Source organism: Tyto alba, unplaced genomic scaffold, assembly GCF_018691265.1.
Source record: "Tyto alba isolate M040663 unplaced genomic scaffold, T.alba_DEE_v4.0 Super-Scaffold_41, whole genome shotgun sequence".
Lineage (NCBI taxonomy): Eukaryota > Metazoa > Chordata > Aves > Strigiformes > Tytonidae > Tyto > Tyto alba.
Window position 1 is genome coordinate 22,998,046 of NW_024881317.1, and position 20,161 is coordinate 23,018,206.

A 20,161-nucleotide genomic window follows, 5' to 3' on the forward strand; every position below is an offset into this window, starting at 1 on the left:
ATCATTTTAATATAAATAAAAACACAGCAACCATTGAAAATGTGGGAATTAAAAATGAGTGAGGCATTACCAATGACCAAATATACTCATACTTTGGAAAATCTAATTTACTTCAGGTATTTAAGATGCAGTCGTCCACTGATGCTTGTGAATAGGGACTTCAGTACTTTTTGCTTAAAAAAAAAAAAAAAAAAAAAAAAAAAAAAGAGAAAAAAAGGAAAAAAGGAATAGGAGTATGTGGAAGAGTAGTTAAGTTATATGTGGGTTTTAACTAATTACAATTTCTTGGATCTGAAACATGATTAGCAATAAAGAGTAATTGAACTCATAAGCTAGAGAGAAACATGTACACACAGTGAAACCCAAATAGCCCTCAGTCTTTCTAGAAATATTATTTAACTCCAGAATAAGTCTCAATTATCCGGGGCTTTTTAAAGGTCTTTTTAAAGTGGGCTATCAAAGCCAAAAATCTATTGTAATATTAACAACTCCCACCCACTCTTATCAGGATCAGGAAATTTGCACAAATGAGTAACATACTAAGCTGAAGGCTTTTTGCTCGCTGTCTTTGTGCCTCAGGCATTAGTTGGAGAACATGGTGTGATCTTCATGAGCATCTGCGCTGTCGTTTTGCAGCGGGAAAGTGCCAAGACCATTTGGATTGAATGTTTTGTCAGATTCACAGGTTTTGTTGGGCAATCCGGTAGCTTTATGTTAGTTGAAAACATTGCTTTTAATTGCAGTCGTATTTTTTTTTTTTTTAAATAGCTGTTTAAAGGTGTTAATATTTAAAGTAAAATTATAAATCTCATGCCATGTAGTGCATAGAACCAGTAGGAGCGTGATAATTTATGTTGAAACATTTATTTTAATCTAAGTTAAGATGCTGTGGGCAAGTAGGCTGGAGAAGGATGCTGAGGTTAGACCAGTAGATCAGGGAAGCAGAATCTGGACTTGTCTGAATTTTTAGGGATTTTATTATATTATTTTTAACATTTTTATTAATTAGGGTTAGTATTAGAGAGACCATTTAACACTGACAACTGTGGGAAAAAATGGCTCCTTCAGATGTGTTCAGGGCATCATTTCATATCAAGGCTTTCTGACAGTGCACTAATAGCTTTCCTGTGCCCTATAGGCAAAGTGGGGGAAAAGGAAAATAAGGGAGAAAAAGGAAAAAGAGTGAGTGGAAGAATCGGAAAAGAAGCTTTGGGAACATAAAAGGGGAAAATTATAAAATGACTCTTGAGCATTTGCAGTAGCTTCTTAAATATATCCTAGAGAAGTCCTCACTTTTTTAAAAGGAAAAGGAACAAGCTCAGAAATTAACCGGTATTTAACTAAAAATTAAATATTAAAATTGAAAAGCTATAAAATATTGAACCAGGACCCTTAAGGATTGACTCAGTCCTTGAGTCAAGCATTATTTTCATTCTCCTAAGTTCCTCAGCTCACACTGTGTTATGCAAAACAAACGTGCATTTTACATTGCAGGTGAGCAATAATCTATTCAGATAGCTCACCAAAATGTGCTCTTATTCTGTTGATCCGTAAATGCAGGGACCAGGTTAAAAAAAAAAAAAAATAAACTTTGAGGGTTTTTTTATATTTAAACAAAACAAAACAAAAAACAAACAAACAAAATAGCAAAAAACCCCAAATTTATTTAAACTATCCCCTGAGTTTGGATGACTTTTCTCCATATCTCATACCACTGACAGGTATACCTGCAGTTGCATGCCCTGCAACTTGCTGAATATTTTCTGTGCTGGTTATTCACATTTGTCCATTTTGAAATTAGTGATATGCAGGATTAGATCCTTATTTTGAGCTCATCAGGAGCTCTGGTGCCATGTGTCCCTCTCTCTTGGGGCTGGTCACTGATAGTGGTTTGACTTCTCTCAACTCCATCTCTGACTGGAAAAGGATACAAACTACTAAAAAGCTTTTAGTTGTTGCTTTATAAATGGTTGGAGAATCGCACTTTTTCAACATTTATATGTGTCTGGAGCAGAGGTTGAGAGTAGAAATAAAAAATCTACTCTTCAGTGTGTTTTTTTTATCAATAGCTCTTCAGCTCTAGGTAAACCAAAGGTTTCTCCGACTGTGGAGAAAAAGAAAAGATCATAAAATCCATTGAGCTTATTGAATGAGAAGTCCTCACTGTCCTGAAAACACTGTAAGGGGAAATCAGAGCACCATGAATGAAAAAGCATTATAAATCTTACCCTAAAAAAAAAAAAAATATTCCACAAACAATTAAGGAATGACTATGCAGAATAGCAACAATCGTTTTACTTGGAAGGTCCATGTTGCTGCCCTGGTTAAAGAGCAGGTAGTGGGAGCTATTTTCCGTCTGAACACTACTTAACCCAGTCTGCCTTGCTTTCAGATGACAAAGAAACCCCTCAGACAGAGCTGGGATGATTATTGCTATGACTCTGAGCCGGTCAGTACAACTACCCACGTCTTCTGTGTTGCTGGTGCAGGGCTGCTGCTCACTTGAATTTGTTAGGTGCACCAAGAGCTGAGCAGAAACCGAAGTCAAATGAAGTTTAACCTATTAACTACCCTCTCCCTTCCTCTGCCCTGCAGTTGTGTCGCTTGTGTATTGGCTCATGACAATACAGATGTTTTTTCCCTTGCCCTTTTTTGGTTCCTTCCATGTGGAAAGCTTCCTCAACAGCTGGAGATGGTCATCTGCTTGTAGCAAACTAAGGCATTATTTCTGTTCCTTCCTGATATAATGCATGATCATTTACAGAAATTGTGATATGGTAGCAGTGCAAAAATTGAAATGAATTCCTTTCTGATAAAACAGCAAATCAGTCTCTTGAAGCCCCAAGAGATGTATCAGTTCATGACGGTTGTAGCAGCCTATCTGCTCTCCAGCTTCCAGGGGAAAAAAAAAAAAAGACAAACTCAAAAACATTCCCCCCTCCCAACCTTCTGTGAGGAAATCAAATCCTGATATTCTTCAGAATACTAAACCAATTCCTTCTCCTAAAATGGTTCTGCTGACATGATCATCCTTTCCAAATGGATCGACCCAAAAAAGGGAACAGTGAAGCTTCTCCCTGCTTCCTGGCTGCTCCCGTGCAACTGAGTTGGAGGCGGTGGCTTCAGTTGGTGACGTGCTTTGGGTGTCTGTGTGTCCCGTGATGGTCTCTGTTGGTTTTGTCTTGCACGGGGAAGCACGTTTCGGATCAGCTGCATGTTGTTCCTGATAATTTTGCCGTGTACTTAATGGCTGCCGAACTCTAGCAGATGCATCTGGAAGGGTAAGAGGTAATCTGTGAAGGAGCTGGGTTTCGCTCGGGCTAAATAAGCATCTTAACAGCAAGATTTCACTTCAAAATCTGTAGGAGGGGATGAAGGAGAGGGAGTCTAACCCCCCCCCCCCCCCCCCCCCCCAAGATTTAAAAACGTTGAACATTGGCATCCTTAATACATCAGCATCCTTAGACATCCTCCAGGAGCAGGGAGTGAAGAGCAGATGCTTTTCTATATACCTTAATACACTAGTAAGTTACAAAGACCTTTATTGCTTAAAGTTAGGACAATTTACTGGAGGAATTAAAACTAAAACAAATGCCAGATTTCATACCTTCTCCTGGAGGGGCCAGTAATGCCCTGCCAGCTTGGAGTTTTTACCCTGTTACATGTCTTTATTTTGCACAGCAAAACTGCGTGCTGTTACAATTTGGCTGCTTATTTGGTATTTTATTTTGCTCGGGATAATCTTCTGTGCTTTTCGTGGTAAGTCACAACTTTGTTTCAGTTGATGATTCATTCCTAAGCATACCCTGGACCTCTCCCTGTAACCATGGACTCAACCTGCTGCAGATGTCCTATTTATAAAGAAATGCTACTTTTAAACTTTCCATGAAAATCCATGCCTTGCTTCAATGTGCCGATAGTAAACAGGGGACTCACTTTTTCTGGGAAACTAATTGCCCTGGCAGAATATTAATGACGAGTTTGGTCTATGGGCATGGACTTGGTAATGCTTGTCTGCCCTAATATCAAGGAAACTCATTTTTTTTAATAGTTATCATCCATTTATCATCCATTAGGAAACAGTGCAGAGCTGAAACACTGCAGAGAGCGTCAGCTTTTAAGTAGATAATTTGCAAAAAGCTTTTCCATGCGGATTAATGAGTTTGGCAATTGTTATGTAAATCATTAATTAAATTGCTTTTGGTGAAGATTGTGCTACTCCTGAGTTATCGGTGGTATTTTGTTGCTGACTCGTGACTTAGTTTTGGATGAATGATGCCATAAAATGAAATTGTCTCCTGAAATGTGGAGCACCACTAAAAGTTCCACTTGGTATCTTCAAAAGAATTATTTGCAGAATTTGTGGGTATGTTATTGTCCTGCAGACTCCAGGTCCCACCTTAGTGGGTGTGAAACCTTTTCCAGGTTCTTTGCAGTGTATCTGTGTTCCTTTGGATAATATATAAATATATCTTATACATTTCTTAAAAAGAGTAATTTTCAACTGTCTATTAATAAAAGATGAAAGTGTCACTTTTCTAATGAGTATTTCCTAAGAACATGCAGGTGTGTTATTTTCTTGTAAAATTTAAAATTCTATGTTCATTGATGCTGCGCATGGTTTTAAATGGTTTTACTGTTCAACATCTCCAAATGCACTTTCTCCATGCAGTATTAAGTTGTTGTCCCTGAGGACTGTTGATAATTCTTTTTTTTTTTTAATTTTCTTGTCCAGTTGAAATTCTGTAGCTGTTAGTCGAGGAGGTAGGGCAATTGTGAGTGAGTAGTCACCTGTGTTGAAATAAATATTTCAATAATTGCCCCTTATAATCAGTAGCTATTGCTGTAATGATGCTACAGGGTGGGATGAAGAACATATCACTGATAGAATTGTGAGGCTTTAAGTGCAGTTAGTTGCTGTAGGACACAAAGCTGATACTATAAAATAAATGAATTCGATATGTTCTGTATTTATGATTTATTCTATGTACTAGAAGTGAGTATGAGTGTCTTTTCAAGTAGCAGTTATCATCCTGTGACTACTCGGTACCCATTTAATGATGCTCACTGTAGTATTCACGTAACCCTGTTTAGTACAGACTTTCAGAATTATTTGTGCAAAAGTTTGTGAATACTTGCTTATGTGGTAAATATGATTTAGATAAACGACCAAAAGAAACTTTATGGATGCAGTGGCTTAATTAATTGTCACTGCAACTTAAATTAACTGTAACTTAAACTAAAATAATCACTGTGACTTAAATTAAAATAATTTTTAATTAACATACCTGGGTTAATTTGTAGAAAGTCTCTATTTAAGCATTAGTAAATATTCTAAGGCTTAAGATAATACTGTGTCATGCACAATAAACTAATTTGGATTTGGAGATTGGGAATTTCTATAGGCAGCAATGGGAAGAAGTATTATATATGTCTGTGAAGTGAGAGAAAATAATCGATAATCCCTGGGAGTGAGCCACGGTGAGCCAAAGCAGAAGGAGCTTGGCATTAATAGTTTGTACACTCATTTAAGGAGCATTTATCTTCCCTAAACATTGTCGCAGGACGATATTAGTTGGATCCAGATTGTTACTGATTTTCCCTGAAAGTATCGATAACTGCTGTCAGATTGGTGATCGTCTGAAAAACTAAACTGTTCAGACACATTAGCCTTCAAAAAATATAAAATGTGGTGGATTTCAAATTCTCTCAATTCTCACATTTTTAGGAAACTTCTCGGTAGTTAGAATAAAGTTAGTGAAAAGTACATTACAGCTTTCTCTTTCGTATGCAAGATTTAATTCACCGATATTTTACATGAAATTATGTGAATTCTATTTTAGAACTGAATTCTTCCTCTTTAGTTACAGGAACTCCTAATGGATCAAGATTTAATGTGGAATAAATTGTGTGTAAATGTGTAGCATATTTCATCTTGTTGTTAATTCACATCCTTTTTTATGCTAATCATCCCACAATGACAAACTCTTGCCGTACTGTTAGAATGGTGCGACTCACCTCTTGCATTAGAGGTTAAGCCTAGGAAATAAGAATGTATCTCCAGGAAAAATTAGCCAAAAATTCTATTTTGGAAAAGGTATACCAACGTAGTCCTCTGTGAGGTCCAGGCTACTCAAACCAAGGCATTTGTGATGGAGATGTAGTGTCCTTTGAAAGACCATCTCACCGCAGTGGATAAAAACATAATACAGAGGAAAATGTTTTTGTATACAGTAAATAATTATTGTGTTGAAATTTGCACTCTGGTTAGCTTTTCCATAAAGTCCTTTTAGAAGCATATTCTCCTAAACAGCTTGGTTAAAAAACAAAACAAAACAAAACAAAACCAAAGCTTTAAAAAATATTTTTTAAAAAATCAAATTTTTAATTGTGTGTACTCTTTCTCATATTTAAGAAGAAAAATTATGCCTTGCCACTGGAGCTAATCCTGGTCTTTTACCGTGTGTTTTTTGCTGTATCTGCTATGGTGCTGTGAATCTCTCTGTCACTGGGCTGGGTGTCCGGGGGTAATGAGATTCCCCATAATGTCAGTGGGGCCTCCTGGATCTCATTTCCCACGGCCAGATTGGAAATGTTCTACTTGCTGATAAAAGGCATGGAGTTCACTAAATGATATTTATGAGGTGTTGACTTGGCCATCTGGATGTGTTCTGATCTTAATTTCTTTCAATAGTTAATCTTTTTGTTTGAACCCAACAGGACTGCTTTTCCGTGGAAGGGGAGGACTTGAAGCATGACTTTGAGCGGTTACAGCTAGCCATGGAGATGGTGGGGTTTCTTCCCAAGACTCGTAGACAGTGAGTTTATTTTCCTTATTAATAGCGGGAAGATTATGTTATTTAATATAACCTCCATAATGAGTGAGATAATTCACCTTGCTTGAGCTGTTGTGTTCTACATAACATATCAGGCTGGTGAGAAGGAATAGTTGGTGAGATACTGGAAGAAGGTTGCACAGAGAGGTGGTGGATGCCCCATCATTGGAAGTGTTCAAGGCCAGGTTGGACGGGACTTTGAGCAGGTTGATCTAGTGAAAGATCTCCCTGATCACGGCAGGGGGGTTGGACTAGGTGATCTTTAAAGGTCCTTTCCAACCTAACCAATTTTATGAATAATGACACTTGACCATTCATACAATAAAGGAGTAAACAACATTTAAAGATATGAACAAAATATGCCCGTCATTACTGTAGTTAATGATTCTCTTTATGCAAATGGAGTGTTGTCAGGAAGTTAGCACCTTGAATTCTTTTTCAGCCGTTCATGAATAGTAATGCCTTACTCTGCATGTCATGAATCCAGAGCCTGGTTTGATCAGAAATACTGATTGTTAGTCATCATGACTAATTCTTTGCATGCAATTGCCAGTTTTGTAGATTCATTTCCAACTGACCTTCATTCACTAATTCACTGGAAGTGCTGGTTGAAAAACTGGACCTCTTAGTTGGGTTGCATGACCGCTTTCCACTGATGCCAAGGGATTACATGCTTCATATGAGGGTCGTTTTCAACCAAAACCACAGAATAATTCCTCTTGTGTTGATTGTTGGCTTGAAAGTCTTGAGTGTGTTCGAATGAATTTGACAAATATGTTACTAAGGTTAGTAATAGGCATAGAAAAAGATGTATTAAAAAAAAGACCTCAGAGTGAGTATGGTTTTGATGTCACAATTATTGCTGAAAATTGCATCAGTACCTGGAACAAAATGAGGAATCTTGTGCTTTTTTGAGTCCAAATGTTCAAACCATGATTTAATGAATGTGGTTCTTTTCTGTCTGAAATCCTGGAGGTTTATGTGGGAACAGAGAATTACTGCTTTGTTCTAATGGCACTTGAAACCCTATTCATCACCTCGGGTAAATGATATTTAAGATACTAACATATAAATAATTTTTTTTTTTTTGCAAGTGGGTGGTTTATCTCCTGTTCTTTTAAGTGCCATTTTTCTTGCTTTTTAACATATATCCGAGTCAAGTTAGAAGTCCTTAACTGTGTGACATTGTCCTGCCTTCTACTCCAACAACAAATATTCACCTAGCCAAGAATCTTTGTCATAAGCTCATCCTTTATCCCTAACTTGTAACTAATCAGTTATGAAATTAAGACTGTTTTTTCTGTATCTGTTCCACATACATGGCTAAACCCAAGTATACATACCTCTAGTGTAAATAAGTTATATGTCAGCATGCTTCCTTATCTTTTAAGAATCAGGTTTCAGCGACAAGGTTTTTCTGAAGATGGTTTAGGGTGTGCAGTAAGGGAGTTTAACTGGCAGAGTAAAGCAATCAGAAAGTGTTGGGACTGAGCGGAGTTGGATGTCACAGTAAATTCACGCTTTTGATATACTGTACAAGAACTTCTCTTGGCACACAAGTTCTTGTATTTCTCCTAGTGAATTTTGCTTTTGAAAAAATATAGTCGATTCCTCACTAATACGAGCAAATTTATTCTGCTTGGTGTTGTACAACTGTAACATGAATAAGTAACCAACTTCAGCTGAGTATAAAAAGGAAGAGCATTTTAAGTATTACTACATTTTTATAAGTGATTGTTTATAGCAAAGCATGGGGTTTCACATTTGTGGAAACAGTTACAGAAGAGAAATTTTTGTAATTGCATCGCTGTAATCCATGATAAGGAATCAGTATTCCTATGTTAGAGATACGGAAGGACTGGCTTGGAGGTGAAGGTGTGTTGTCCAGACAACCCGTTGGCATGGCTAGGAATCAAATTTGATTTTATCCATTTTTAGCTCCCCAGAGAGTGTAGAAATAGGAACAGAGTTTATAGCTGAAGTCAGCCATGGCTTGATAGTCTCAAAGAGCTATTTTTTTCGAGGAGTGAGGATATAATTTAAAAATTACCAAATTAAAAAAAATATATTAAAAAAAATAACAATTGGCTGGATAAATTTACTTTAAGTGTATCATCTTTTCTCTGTTTCAGTATGCTTATATATTATAAAAGCATTAATGCTTTTTTGTATAGGCTTCCTACTTGGGATTAGATCAGAGAAGGTGATAAATACATGTGCCAAGGAACTAAGAAGAATCACCTGCATGGCTGAGTCCAGTCTCCCCCCTAATTTAGGTAGTTGCATGATAGATATTTAATCTGGATATCTAGATTACTCGAGGATTTCTTTTCTTCCTATAAAATGGGGTTCCATTTTACAGCCAGGGGTTTGATGTGTTAAATAATTTTCAAGAAAGCCGGACCAATGCAAGTTTGGCACTTGACTAAGTGAAAATATTTTTTTACATGAGGCAAATGTGATGGTTCTTTTGAGCATCATTTTTGAGGAAACATTTGGAGATTTGGGACATAAACTGCTTCCGATGGAAAATTAGAGAAATGAGTCAAATATGAAGATAGCACTTGGATGTTTGGGGATGTGGTTTGCTTTTTCATTAGCTTTAAGAAAAAAACAACCAAGTGAAAATGAATTCTCTCTATTTTCTTTAGAATTTTCTCTCTCTTGTCGGCAATACTACATCTGGGTAACATCCGTTACAAAAAGAAGACTTACCGGGATGACTCCATCGATATTTGTAACCCTGAAATACTACCTATCGTATCAGACCTGCTGGAGGTAAGCCTTCGCTTCCTGCTCTGTAACGTTTGGGTGAGCTACAGAGGGAGCTACCTCTGCTTTATAATAGAATTAATTTCCAGTTCTACTGAAGAGTAAGTTCTCTTGTGATATTGTTCGTATGGGCTGTTCGTGTTTGCCAGTGAAAAGTTACAAAGATTTTTTTAATAAGGTTTTTAATGTAGGGTCTTTTCCCCCATTTTTCAAGCTTCAGGTTTAATTGACTGAAAAATAACAGTTTCTGTGAATAAAATTGGAAAGGTTCCACCAGTTCCTGGTGGAAAGCAAGCCTGCCGTTCAGCGCAGCAGTTTCTTTGATTGCCAGCTACCAGCTCCCTCACCAAAATTCCCTGATGCTCCTGAAATCTGTTCCAATATTTGTATAAGAAACTAGAGCGATTGTGAGACCACCAGCCCACTCTTCTGGTTCAGGTGTTGGCGGTAGGAGATGCTCCGCTCGCTCGCTGAGTTTTGCTGTCTGTTGTTACCCTGCCAGCGTCCACACAGGTTGTGTTAGAGATGCTGAAGGGTACATCTCCTCCCTTTAGTACTTATTTGTGGACATATTATCAGCGAATTTATCTGGTTCTGTCGTGAACCGGTTGATGCTATCTGCTGTTTAAGGCCCTTTGCTGAAAGCACTTTGTCCTCTGTGAGTCACCGCAGTGCCAATTTTATTTGGGAAGGGTTTGTAGGCCTCAGCCTGGATGGCCCAGGGCCGTGTCTTATTCTGTAAATCAGTGCAAAAGCACTAAGTAAGTTCTTAGGAGAGCTGCTCTGTAAGCCCAAGCAGGTTATGAAGCTGTGGCATTACTTGTTCATGAGAAAACTCTTCATTTGAATGAGCCACTGAGCTTGCCTTACACACTCAGGTGCTGAGCTCAGCACCTCTTCACATGGATGTAGGTGGCCAGAAGCTCTCTTGCAATCTCACTTTTCTTGAAATGCTCTAAACCACTTGTAACTCCAAAGGATACTGAAATGTTATACTTGTAGTTGGTTAAAACAACTATTATCTTCATCCCTTTGTAATTGCTGGATGGTGTGGAAGGTTGATTTTTAGTAATTTTATAATAGCATCAGAAGATAACTCGTCATTTTGTATGCACATGGTGCTCTCCCAATTCCTTCCCTTAAGTAAGGTTGTGCTATCTCACTGCCTAAAGAACTCGGGAGTTGGCTCTCTCAGATTTTCATAGCACTTTATTAATGCTTTGAATTTAGGGAGGGAAAAGCTTCTGTAAAATATGGGTATAAACAGCTGGATGCTCTTTGCATCTTGGCCTTGGAGACTGCAGAAATAAACAGAAGGAAAATATGAGTTTGGAGGAGAATGTTGTTGATCTTACCCTGTTAAAAATGGCCATAGAGAGAGCGCCAAGTCATTTAAGAAGTAATCGTTTTTTAAAAAAGCTTTGAATAAGAGAGTGAGTTAGAGATCTGAAAAAGTTCCAAGCTTTGGGGCTTTGCCCTGGCTTTCTTCTGCAAATGAACTCTTCTGCAACATCTGCATGCTGTAAGGTATCGGGTTATTTTTTGCATAAGTACCTGTGAAATGATTCATCAGTTCAGCCGCATAGATCCAGTGGTGGCTTAGTGCCATAGTCTGGTACAGCACAGAGCATGGATACCGTGCTCACTTGCTAGGTATATATGTATATATATGCAAAGTGATAGAATTCTATTCATCTTGGTAGTTCTTTTGCAAGCTGAATGACTGTATACAGCATAAAGTGCTTGTTAATTAGGTCAGGACAATACAGATCTCAGGTATGATCTTGTGCAATACATTGCTGGGTTTGCATAAGTGGTGTCGCTTGTCCTTAAAGTTACATTTATGTGGTAATTATCCATGGAATTAGAGACATTGGTTGCTTCCAAGTGTAAACTTTCTGATAGACCCACTCCCTGATCAACTGAAATAAAGCCAATAATCCCATTTTCAGAAGAGGCTTGATTTCTTTTTCTGAAATGCTTGGTTTCTGTTTCTTTACAGACCTGAATTGATCTTGTAATGCTTATTCAGATTTCACCAAAAGGGAGGACTAAAGGGTTCAAGCAGATCAAACGTCGTTACAAAGAACATTCATTGCACTTTATTCCTTAGTTAGCTTCTTACAACTCTCCAAATCAAGTGTAGTGAATTTTTCACAGCCAGAGACCAAAAATATTGGTTGAAACATTTGACACTTTCTATTTTGTCTCATTGGGTAATTATTTTTATTACTTTTTCTTTTTTCTTTTTTTTTTTTTGGTGGTCACTGAACAGTGTACAGTTTTGCTTTTCATGCCATTGTTGCTGAAAATATGAATTGGCTTGAAAAATTTATTAATGCTCCTTGGATCGTGACATTACTCTCTAAGACTGAAAAATTATCTCAGAATAAAAACAATATTAGTTGACAAGTAGCTTGACTTCTTTTCATACAGCCGCTGGGTGCTTGGCAGGACGATCTTCAGTGTAGCAAAATGATGGAAGAAACCAGCCTTGCTGTGACCTGGTACTTCAGGGGGTGTTTTGGTTTGGGTTTTTTTCCCTTAAATGACATGCTGGATTTGTTCAGTCAATGATTTGACATAGAAGAGAGAAGGAAAAATCCAGCTGGATTTGGTGGAAAAGCTTTGAGAAGCAGGAGCTGAACTGGCTGTCTCTGAGACCAGCCAAGAAGATGAACGCCGAGGTCCTCCCGCGCAGTGCCGGTGGGGTGGTAGCCCTTGTGAGGAGGAAGGGAACCAACAGTCTGGCTGAAGTGAAAAATTTACGCGAAGTTAACGTGTTTTCCCCCCTCCGAAGGAAAGTCTGGCCCAAATGATTTTGAGCTTGCTGGTTGACATTGGAGCCTCTGAGCCTCTAAGGACGACTGGGGGAATTTCCCTGCTGCAGCAGTTAATGCAACAACACTGAACAGCTCTCCTTCCTCTATATATCAAGATTTGCGTTGCTATAAAATGAAGTTAATGTGCAGATTTTTTGAAGGAATCTGGGAGGAGAATGATAATCTGCCGATGGATTTGATTTTTCTTAGATACCAAGAACCTTATCCAATATGTTTTTGGTTTATTAAAACATGCAGACGAACATTTGTTGAAAAAGCAAACTGCAATATAGTATTTTGGCCAGACTCTGCAGATCATTGTTTCATTTACAGTAAGACCCTGATTCTATTTTTTTTTTTTCTTTTCAAGAATAGACATAGCGTGTGGATTATGTGAGGCTTTTGGCACGTTTTTCATGGCCTTTGTTTAAACTTTGCTGAAATGCCGTGCCGTAGCATGATGTCAAGGCTGCCTGATGGATCGAGCAGACACGGAGCCCTGTGCAAGCACTGCAGATATGATGGGTCCTCTGCAGAAATTTTAGAGGATTTTATAAAACTGGGGAAAACTTTGTTTCTGGGGAAAAGCCTGGCAAGGCTCATTTGTGGGCTTATTAACAAAAGCAATCTATTAGAAATTACCTAGTGTCAGTTGACCTTAAGGGAGACTTTTTTTTTTTTTTTTTTTCCCCATTAGAAGAGCAGGAACATTTTAGTGTGTACATTTACTAATACTGGAAATTATTTTCATGGATGGAACACTGACTAAAGTAAGGAAGGCAAATCCTGTCTTTGTTCAGTGGAGCAGTTTTAAATTCAGTTTTTAGGCTTAGATAACCAGCCTCAGTGCAAATAAAGGTAAATATAATTTATCAAGTGTTCTAAAATAGTTTTGCCAGATCTCTTTTTGCATTGATGATGATAACTTTTGAAGCTAATGTCTACTTCTATGAGAGATTTTTGTGCTCAAGTTCTTTTTCTACTAAAAAACAGTCTTTACCTTCCCAGAGGAATTCTGCAGACATGCTCCTTGTGTGCTAAACATCTTGGAAAGTAATTGAGATCAAAAAAGGGAGGTGATCATTACAAGGCAGCCAGTGCTTGCATCTAGTCTTCTCTTCTGGATCCATTTTATGGATAAAATTTTGGGGATCATCGAATGGTTTGGGTTGAAAGGGACCTCCAAAATCCAAACCCCTGCAATGAGCAGGGACATCTTCATCAGATGCAAAGCTCCGAGCCAGAACTCGAGCCAGATAACATTTTGGTTGTTTTAAAGAAAGTCTGAAGAAAAGGTTCTGATCTTTTTCAAGAAGAACTAATAGAAATCTGAATTTATTTTCTATTACTTCACACCAGGCAGCTTTTGAACAAGAGTTCAACACTGTAATCCCTTTCTCAAATATGGAAGGAGAGACAAAAAGCGATGTTTTCTTGCTCTCAAGTTGGAAATGGTTCGTTTTTCTTCAGCTGCTATAACATAATACCCCAGCATTACTGGAGAAGCAATCTCTGCCTTCCTTGGCTCCAGCCCAGCCCTTGTGGGAGCCCACTGGCTGTCTGCTCCCCGCCGCACTCTGCTGACATTTATAGCCGTGGCAGCGTTGCTGGTCATCCTTCACTGAGTTTTAGAGCTCTAGTCATCCAGCCGTCTCAGCGTTGGTTCAACTTGCATGTGGCAGTGAAGTCTTAAATCTGTATTTTGTCCCTGTAATTAAGATATAAAGTCCTGTGGGCCATGTAGCTCTTTTTAAGAGGGAGAGCAGGACTTGCACTTTAGCACCAGAAAGCAAAAGTCAATGAAACATAACTTAGAAGTGTAACTTCCGGGGCACAAAATAAAGAAATAAGTTTTATTCTCCTCTTTGCTAATCTGCTAGGCTGGTTTTTGTCTCTACTCTAGTGTATCACAGTTACTGGAGGAGGAAGCATAGGATGTACACAACGGGGAAGCTGCAAGTATCTCCAGGCACCAGGTGTCCTTAGTCATCGGCATGCACCGAGTTTATCTTTAGAAAGCTCCTACAGTTCCTTGTTGGCATCAGGAGTCAGCTACATTCAAGCTGTGACCTTAAATGAAAATTAGGATAATTTGGCTGTACCTGTGGTGTTGGCTCTCAGAGGATGAAGCAATCAAGATCAAGCCCCTCTGGGTGGTAATTGCAGGCAGAGACACAGGGAGATGCAGGGATTACGTTCCCATCCTTGCCAAGTATGTTTTTGTACGAGAAGATGATTTGATGCAATCTCTCCGGGTCAGTTGGCAGCAGGTCTGGAGAGGAGGGACGCACATCTGCAGGTCTCACCCATCAGGAGGGCAGATGGAGAAGCAAACCGGGGTGAACACAGGGTGGAAATGGTAAGGGATGGCATGGGTAGTTGTTTAAACTGTTTAAAATCCCTGTGTTTGCTGGCACATCTTGGACTTGAAAGCATTTAGGTTATTTAGGAATATTGCATTGAGATGTTTTGATTAGTAACCACCTGATACCCCCTCTGCCTTGTTGCTTTTGATAATTAAAAAAAGCCAGCGTGCTGGTTGCAGGTTTGCAGCATCCCTGAAGTGGGATAAAGGTTGATATAAAACTCACTTTTGTTCCAAGCTGAGCAGTTGAGGGAGGGAAGCTGATTGTCCCGCAGTCACAAGCTGCTGGAAAAGTGTCTGCATTTTGCCTACAGAGCTGAAATTTTAAAAATCACTGTTTTGCTGACTGTAGAGGGATAGAAACCAAATGTGAAAACTTGCTGTGGATTCCAGATGAACCAGAAGATTTTTTTTTTTTTTTTTCCCCACTTGATTTTGAAAGGTAAAATCAGGTCGTAGGAACTGGAGGATCTAGATTATTACTGAAGACTGATGAAACGAACCTCAAGGTGCTGATGTTTGATTTCCAGTGATGTAGAGCTTGCTTGTAGGTGATGGTCCTATGCAGGTGACTTGTTGCTGTGATGCAAAAAGCAGAAAACACCAAGTTCTTGCTAATGGGTGTGGTAGGAAAAGTCAGTTATATAAAAGTGCACTGGAGTTTATCAGGGAAATTCCCATGACAGTATTTTTGGTAGAAAGTATTGATTCGTACAGAGCAGCACCATGATGATAGTGACAAGTTTCTTAAGTTCCACTGACTTGTTTGCATTGCCCTTCATACTAATTACTGGCTTAAACCAATAAGTCAAAGTACATAAATGACAGTTTCCCATCATCCGTGTCAAATCATGAATGGTTTACCTGGGATAAAACTATGGCCTTGTATGGCTTCAAAAATGTGGATTTAGTGCTTCTGGTCTTCATCACAGATGTTCTGAGCAGGTCTGATCTCTGCATGGAGTCCTTCAGTTATGATAAGCAGCTAGTATAGATTTCAGTGCTGCTTCTCAGGCAACAACATCTTCATATCAATCTGTAGCTACTAACTCTGTGCTCAAAGATTTTCACCCTGACTAACAATTTCTTTTTTGACATTGAAATTTAGCAAAGAGCAGTCAAAGATTCAAAGTATTTAGGTCTAATTTATGTGTAAGCTTATCACTGCCTATTCTGGCAGAGAGGGCACGCTTCTGAATTTCTTCAGGGGATATCGAAATAAGAGGGACTTGAAACTGGTCAGAAAAAAGGCTTTCTCACAACAACTCCTGGCAGGTACCACTTAATTTGTCAGTACGGTTTACCTACTTGCCAAAGTGTCTGTGTTTACACAATTGATTTTTTTTCTACAAACCGGTTTCTGTTACAGCTGATTAGAGATTGTCGCCTTGCCGGGAACTGGCATCTTTAGGGAGTAAATATCAGGTGTGAATAGCAGAGTCAATATCAGGCCCTTTTCAAAAGGTTTCTTCCTCCTTCTGATTCTTCCCCACCCTGAAAAACACCAAAAAACCCTTCCACTTGGATAACACCGTTTTTCTTATTTGTAGAGTAATTTGTATGATGTCATCTTGACAACACTAGAAAGTTAACTTATTTTGCCAAGAAAAAGTGTGGGAGGGAGGAGCTGCACCTGAACGAAGGAAACCAATTACTACAAATGCAATGACTGAATGCGGAAAATCAGGTTCCCTTGAATACCGTGGTGTCTGATTTCTGTTGCTCGATTTATGTGCTGAGTTGTCTCCTCCTCATGACTAGCTTGTTCTTGTGCGTTGAACATTAACTCTGCAGGGGCTGCCAAAAGTGTTTTACGTATTTTTTAAAAATTAAATTTATATATTTTAAATTTATTAAAATGTTTACACTTATAAATTTTAATTTAAAAATATATTTTAAAATGCATTCCTAGAATAATCATTAACATAAAGACTTTTGTTTTAGGTGAAAGAAGAGATGCTGTTTGAGGCCCTTGTTACCAGAAAGACGGTGACAGTAGGAGAGAAGCTGATCTTACCGTACAAACTAGCAGAGGTCTGTACATGATACTTATTATTAAAAGGGCAACTCTTGGGGTGCTTTTCATTGCTTTGAGACGTACACTCGGTTCTGGTAGAGTTTCTTTCAGTTTTCATTTATTTATGTAAAAACAGTGTTGGAGAAGCTAATCTAATCTGTATGACTTTACTTTTTACACCATTCCTGGGAAGCACGTTTGCACTTTATTCTGTGATAGTCTTCAATTGTTTTAATGACTTATGGTTGTGTAAGTGTTCTCCAAAGCAGAAATGGACATTGCTGAGTATATATGATACATGTAGTAGTCTTCATAAGTAATTTCTTAAACTGTAGCACTGATTCATCCCACGGTGGAGTGGTGACCTAAGACGTTCAGGAAATTTTTGGTGGGGTCCTAAGTGCCTACGTTAGTCATGGTTGTTGTATGGTAGGAGCTGGAGATGCTCTGTAGGAAATTCCCCTTATCTTTTCTTCAGACCTTTCACAACCTGGGTCCTTGCGTGATGCTTCGGAGCAGCCACAACTCCATCAGCTGCTCTCAAACTTGAGAGTAGTCTGTGCTGCTGCTGACCGTGGGGCTGGCAGTGCATGAAATGTTTAACTTCTCTATTATGGTCTGTCTCAGGATTACTATGTCAGCAAACGTGTTTTTTTTCCTAAGTATGTGGTTGCCAGGAATTTTGAATTATATTCTGTGGCTGGTAAACAGGAACACCTCTGTTTTCTTCTTATATTCTCCAAAGTATGTAAGCTCTGTTCTGCTGCAATACTTGTTTGGCTGTTTCTGCATCAAGTGTTCTTGTATCCCCCCTCCCAGTTTAAGAAAGTTGAGCGCGGGCACCACCCTATGCTTGGTCCCTCAGTTCCCCCTGGTTGTATGAGAATTTGCAACATCTTGAGTAAAGTCTCCGAGAGCAGTCTGTTGTGTTGCAAAAAAATAAGCACATGATGTGTTGTCATGAGGGTCAGATGTAGATATTTTGATTCTTTAAAAAAAAAAAAAAATCTTCTCTCCCTTTTTGAGACTGTGTGTTTAAGCTCAGTAACTGTTACTTTAATCTTTAAAATTCAAGTGTTGCCTTTGTGCAAGGCTTGAATCTCCCCTAACAAAGGGCTCTTACTGTGTCTTTGTGACAGACATGTAATGGATGTAGTATTTGTACTTTTTTCCTGTGCCTTGGACACAGACTTAAGAAAATGTTAGAAGCTTAATTATACTATAGTTACTATGGTTAACTATACTATAGCTATATACTATGGTAACTAACTTAGAAGTTTAACTATAAATGTAACTATGACCACCCTTCTACTGGAGGTTACTTCCCAACAGCTGTGGAACAACGTGCAGCAACGTGCCTTCAACCAGCTTGCTGCAAAACTTGGCAGGATTGATTGAACTGTTTCTTCTAATATTTGAACCTGGGCCACAAGGCTTTGTATTGAAACAGCTTGAAACAGTCCTACCTAGATGCTCCTTCTGGTGAGATCAAAGAGCCCCTCTTGCTACTTAAAATGGCTGAGCGTGAGTTTCTCAAGTGCTTTCCAAGATGTTTTTGGTGATGTCTCTGCTCATGAATCTCAAGGATTCACTTATAAAGGTTTGTCACCAATATCTCGTACAAGAAATGAAAGATCAGGGGATCAGGGTGTGGTGATCGTGGGGGAGGACAAAGGAGCATGAGGCTCTGGTGGGAGAGGTTGATGTAATCTCCATGACAAAATTATTTTGCAAGAAGCCATGAATTGTGTTAAGATAGGCACCACCCGTGCTTTTTATCCACTGTCCTTACAAGCATCCTGACACATTTTATCCAACAAGGTAGTCTCTCTGGTGACAGGTTCATTACTCACTTGCTTATGCTTGACATACCAGAGCAGAATTTGGGGTGCTCTATCCGGAACCTCACCATGATAAGAGGTCTTCTCCTGGTCTTGCTCTGGTTTGGGGGGTAGGAGAGGTGACTTAGATTCAGATCCATCTGAATCAGGAAGGAAGAGTGGGATTCGTTTGCCATTTTGGGACTTTACAAAGAATACTGGTGTCTGATAATCCCACTTGTGACTAATTGGACTGTTGGGAACCGATGGGCTGGTTATTCTTCTTGTGTGTTTTACAAAAGAGCATTATAGTTGCCTCAAATGGATGGAGTGATTGAGGTTTTGAGGATTTTCAGACATGACTGTCCCACCACAACTCCTATAACTCATAGGCAGCTGCCTTTCCTGACAGAGTAATGATGTATGTAGCAGCTACGTTATTTTTCAGATGCTGAAATGCTTGATGGTTTTTGCATAGCTTGTTTGATACACTTAAAGTTTCAGAGGAGTTTGTCTGGAAAAGACTGTACTGCTGTGGCTCTCAAAAAAGGATTGTAAAAATGTCATTTTGACATGTGCTTGCTTTTTTACACCATCAAGAAGAGCAGTTTGGATCTACCAAATGCCTTCCAAGGCTTTGAACAATTTTATATAGTCACCCTGCACAGTGTAGGAGTTATCAAAAGAAGAGCAAAAACCCAGCAAAAGAAGGAATTCTAAGACATTTTATTTGGTTCTGAGTCCTGTCATCTAAACTGTTCGTGGAAATAGTAAATTATTGGGCTCTATGGGTGAAGTGGGAGTTCCTAGCATTGGGTTTCTACCTCCAGCATCACTGATGAGATTGCTCAGGATAGTGGGAGAGTTTGTTGTTGTGGAGTTTGTGTCTCCTGATGGAGCCACTGACTCTGTAGATGAGGCACTTACACACCTGGGTTTCTTGGTTGTCTTCTACCTCTTTGGGAATTTTGTGTTATTGGCAAGGAGTTAGAAGCATAGAGCTTTACTTTGAAATAAACATTCTTTTGTCAAAAGCCTTGAGAGCTTGCATTTGGGATGGGTTCTTGAGCTTTGATGAGCTTCGTACACATACCGTATTCAATATGGGTGGTTGGACTTGCTCGCAGAGCTTCGGGCGTTATTTCACTTTCTGTGCTCTGCACAGGGGCTGACGTTTGCCGATTCCTGTCATCAAACAGTGTTGGAATATATGTGGATGACAACTCGATGTAGAAATACTTTCCATGAAATGGCTAATGCTAATGTGATCATTCTGTGATCACAGCCTGGCTCCTGTGAGATCTGTAACCTCAGGGTCCCGCCTGTCCACCCCCCTTAATAGTCCTGAACAGGCAGAGGAGATGCAGATGACCTGGAGTAATCTTTTCCTTCAGAGGCTTGGAGGCATCAGAGCAGAGATTTGACTTTATTATAGCAAGTCAAGCCTTTTCTCTTCCATTCTCCTGACCTGTAGCCCCACAAGCGCGTGGAGAGGGTGCCTTTGTTGGATTTGCAGTGATGCCACATTC

General features: G+C 39.1%; 1 protein-coding gene across 9 annotated transcripts in view; it reads left to right on the forward strand.

Annotated features, from left to right (window-relative positions):
* The window catches only part of MYO9A (myosin IXA), a 189,781-nt gene that overhangs the window by 72,094 nt on the left and 97,526 nt on the right, over positions 1–20,161 (forward strand). For 8 of the 9 annotated variants that reach the window (XM_042803885.1, XM_042803886.1, XM_042803893.1 and 5 more), the window contains exons 6-9: positions 2,393–2,449; positions 6,721–6,818; positions 9,488–9,614; positions 16,740–16,829. In XM_042803885.1, coding sequence (XP_042659819.1) covers positions 2,393–2,449; positions 6,721–6,818; positions 9,488–9,614; positions 16,740–16,829 — 372 coding nt within the window. The remainder of the gene's footprint in view (positions 1–2,392; positions 2,450–6,720; positions 6,819–9,487; positions 9,615–16,739; positions 16,830–20,161) is intronic. The other variant, XM_042803892.1, reaches the window with a different exon arrangement.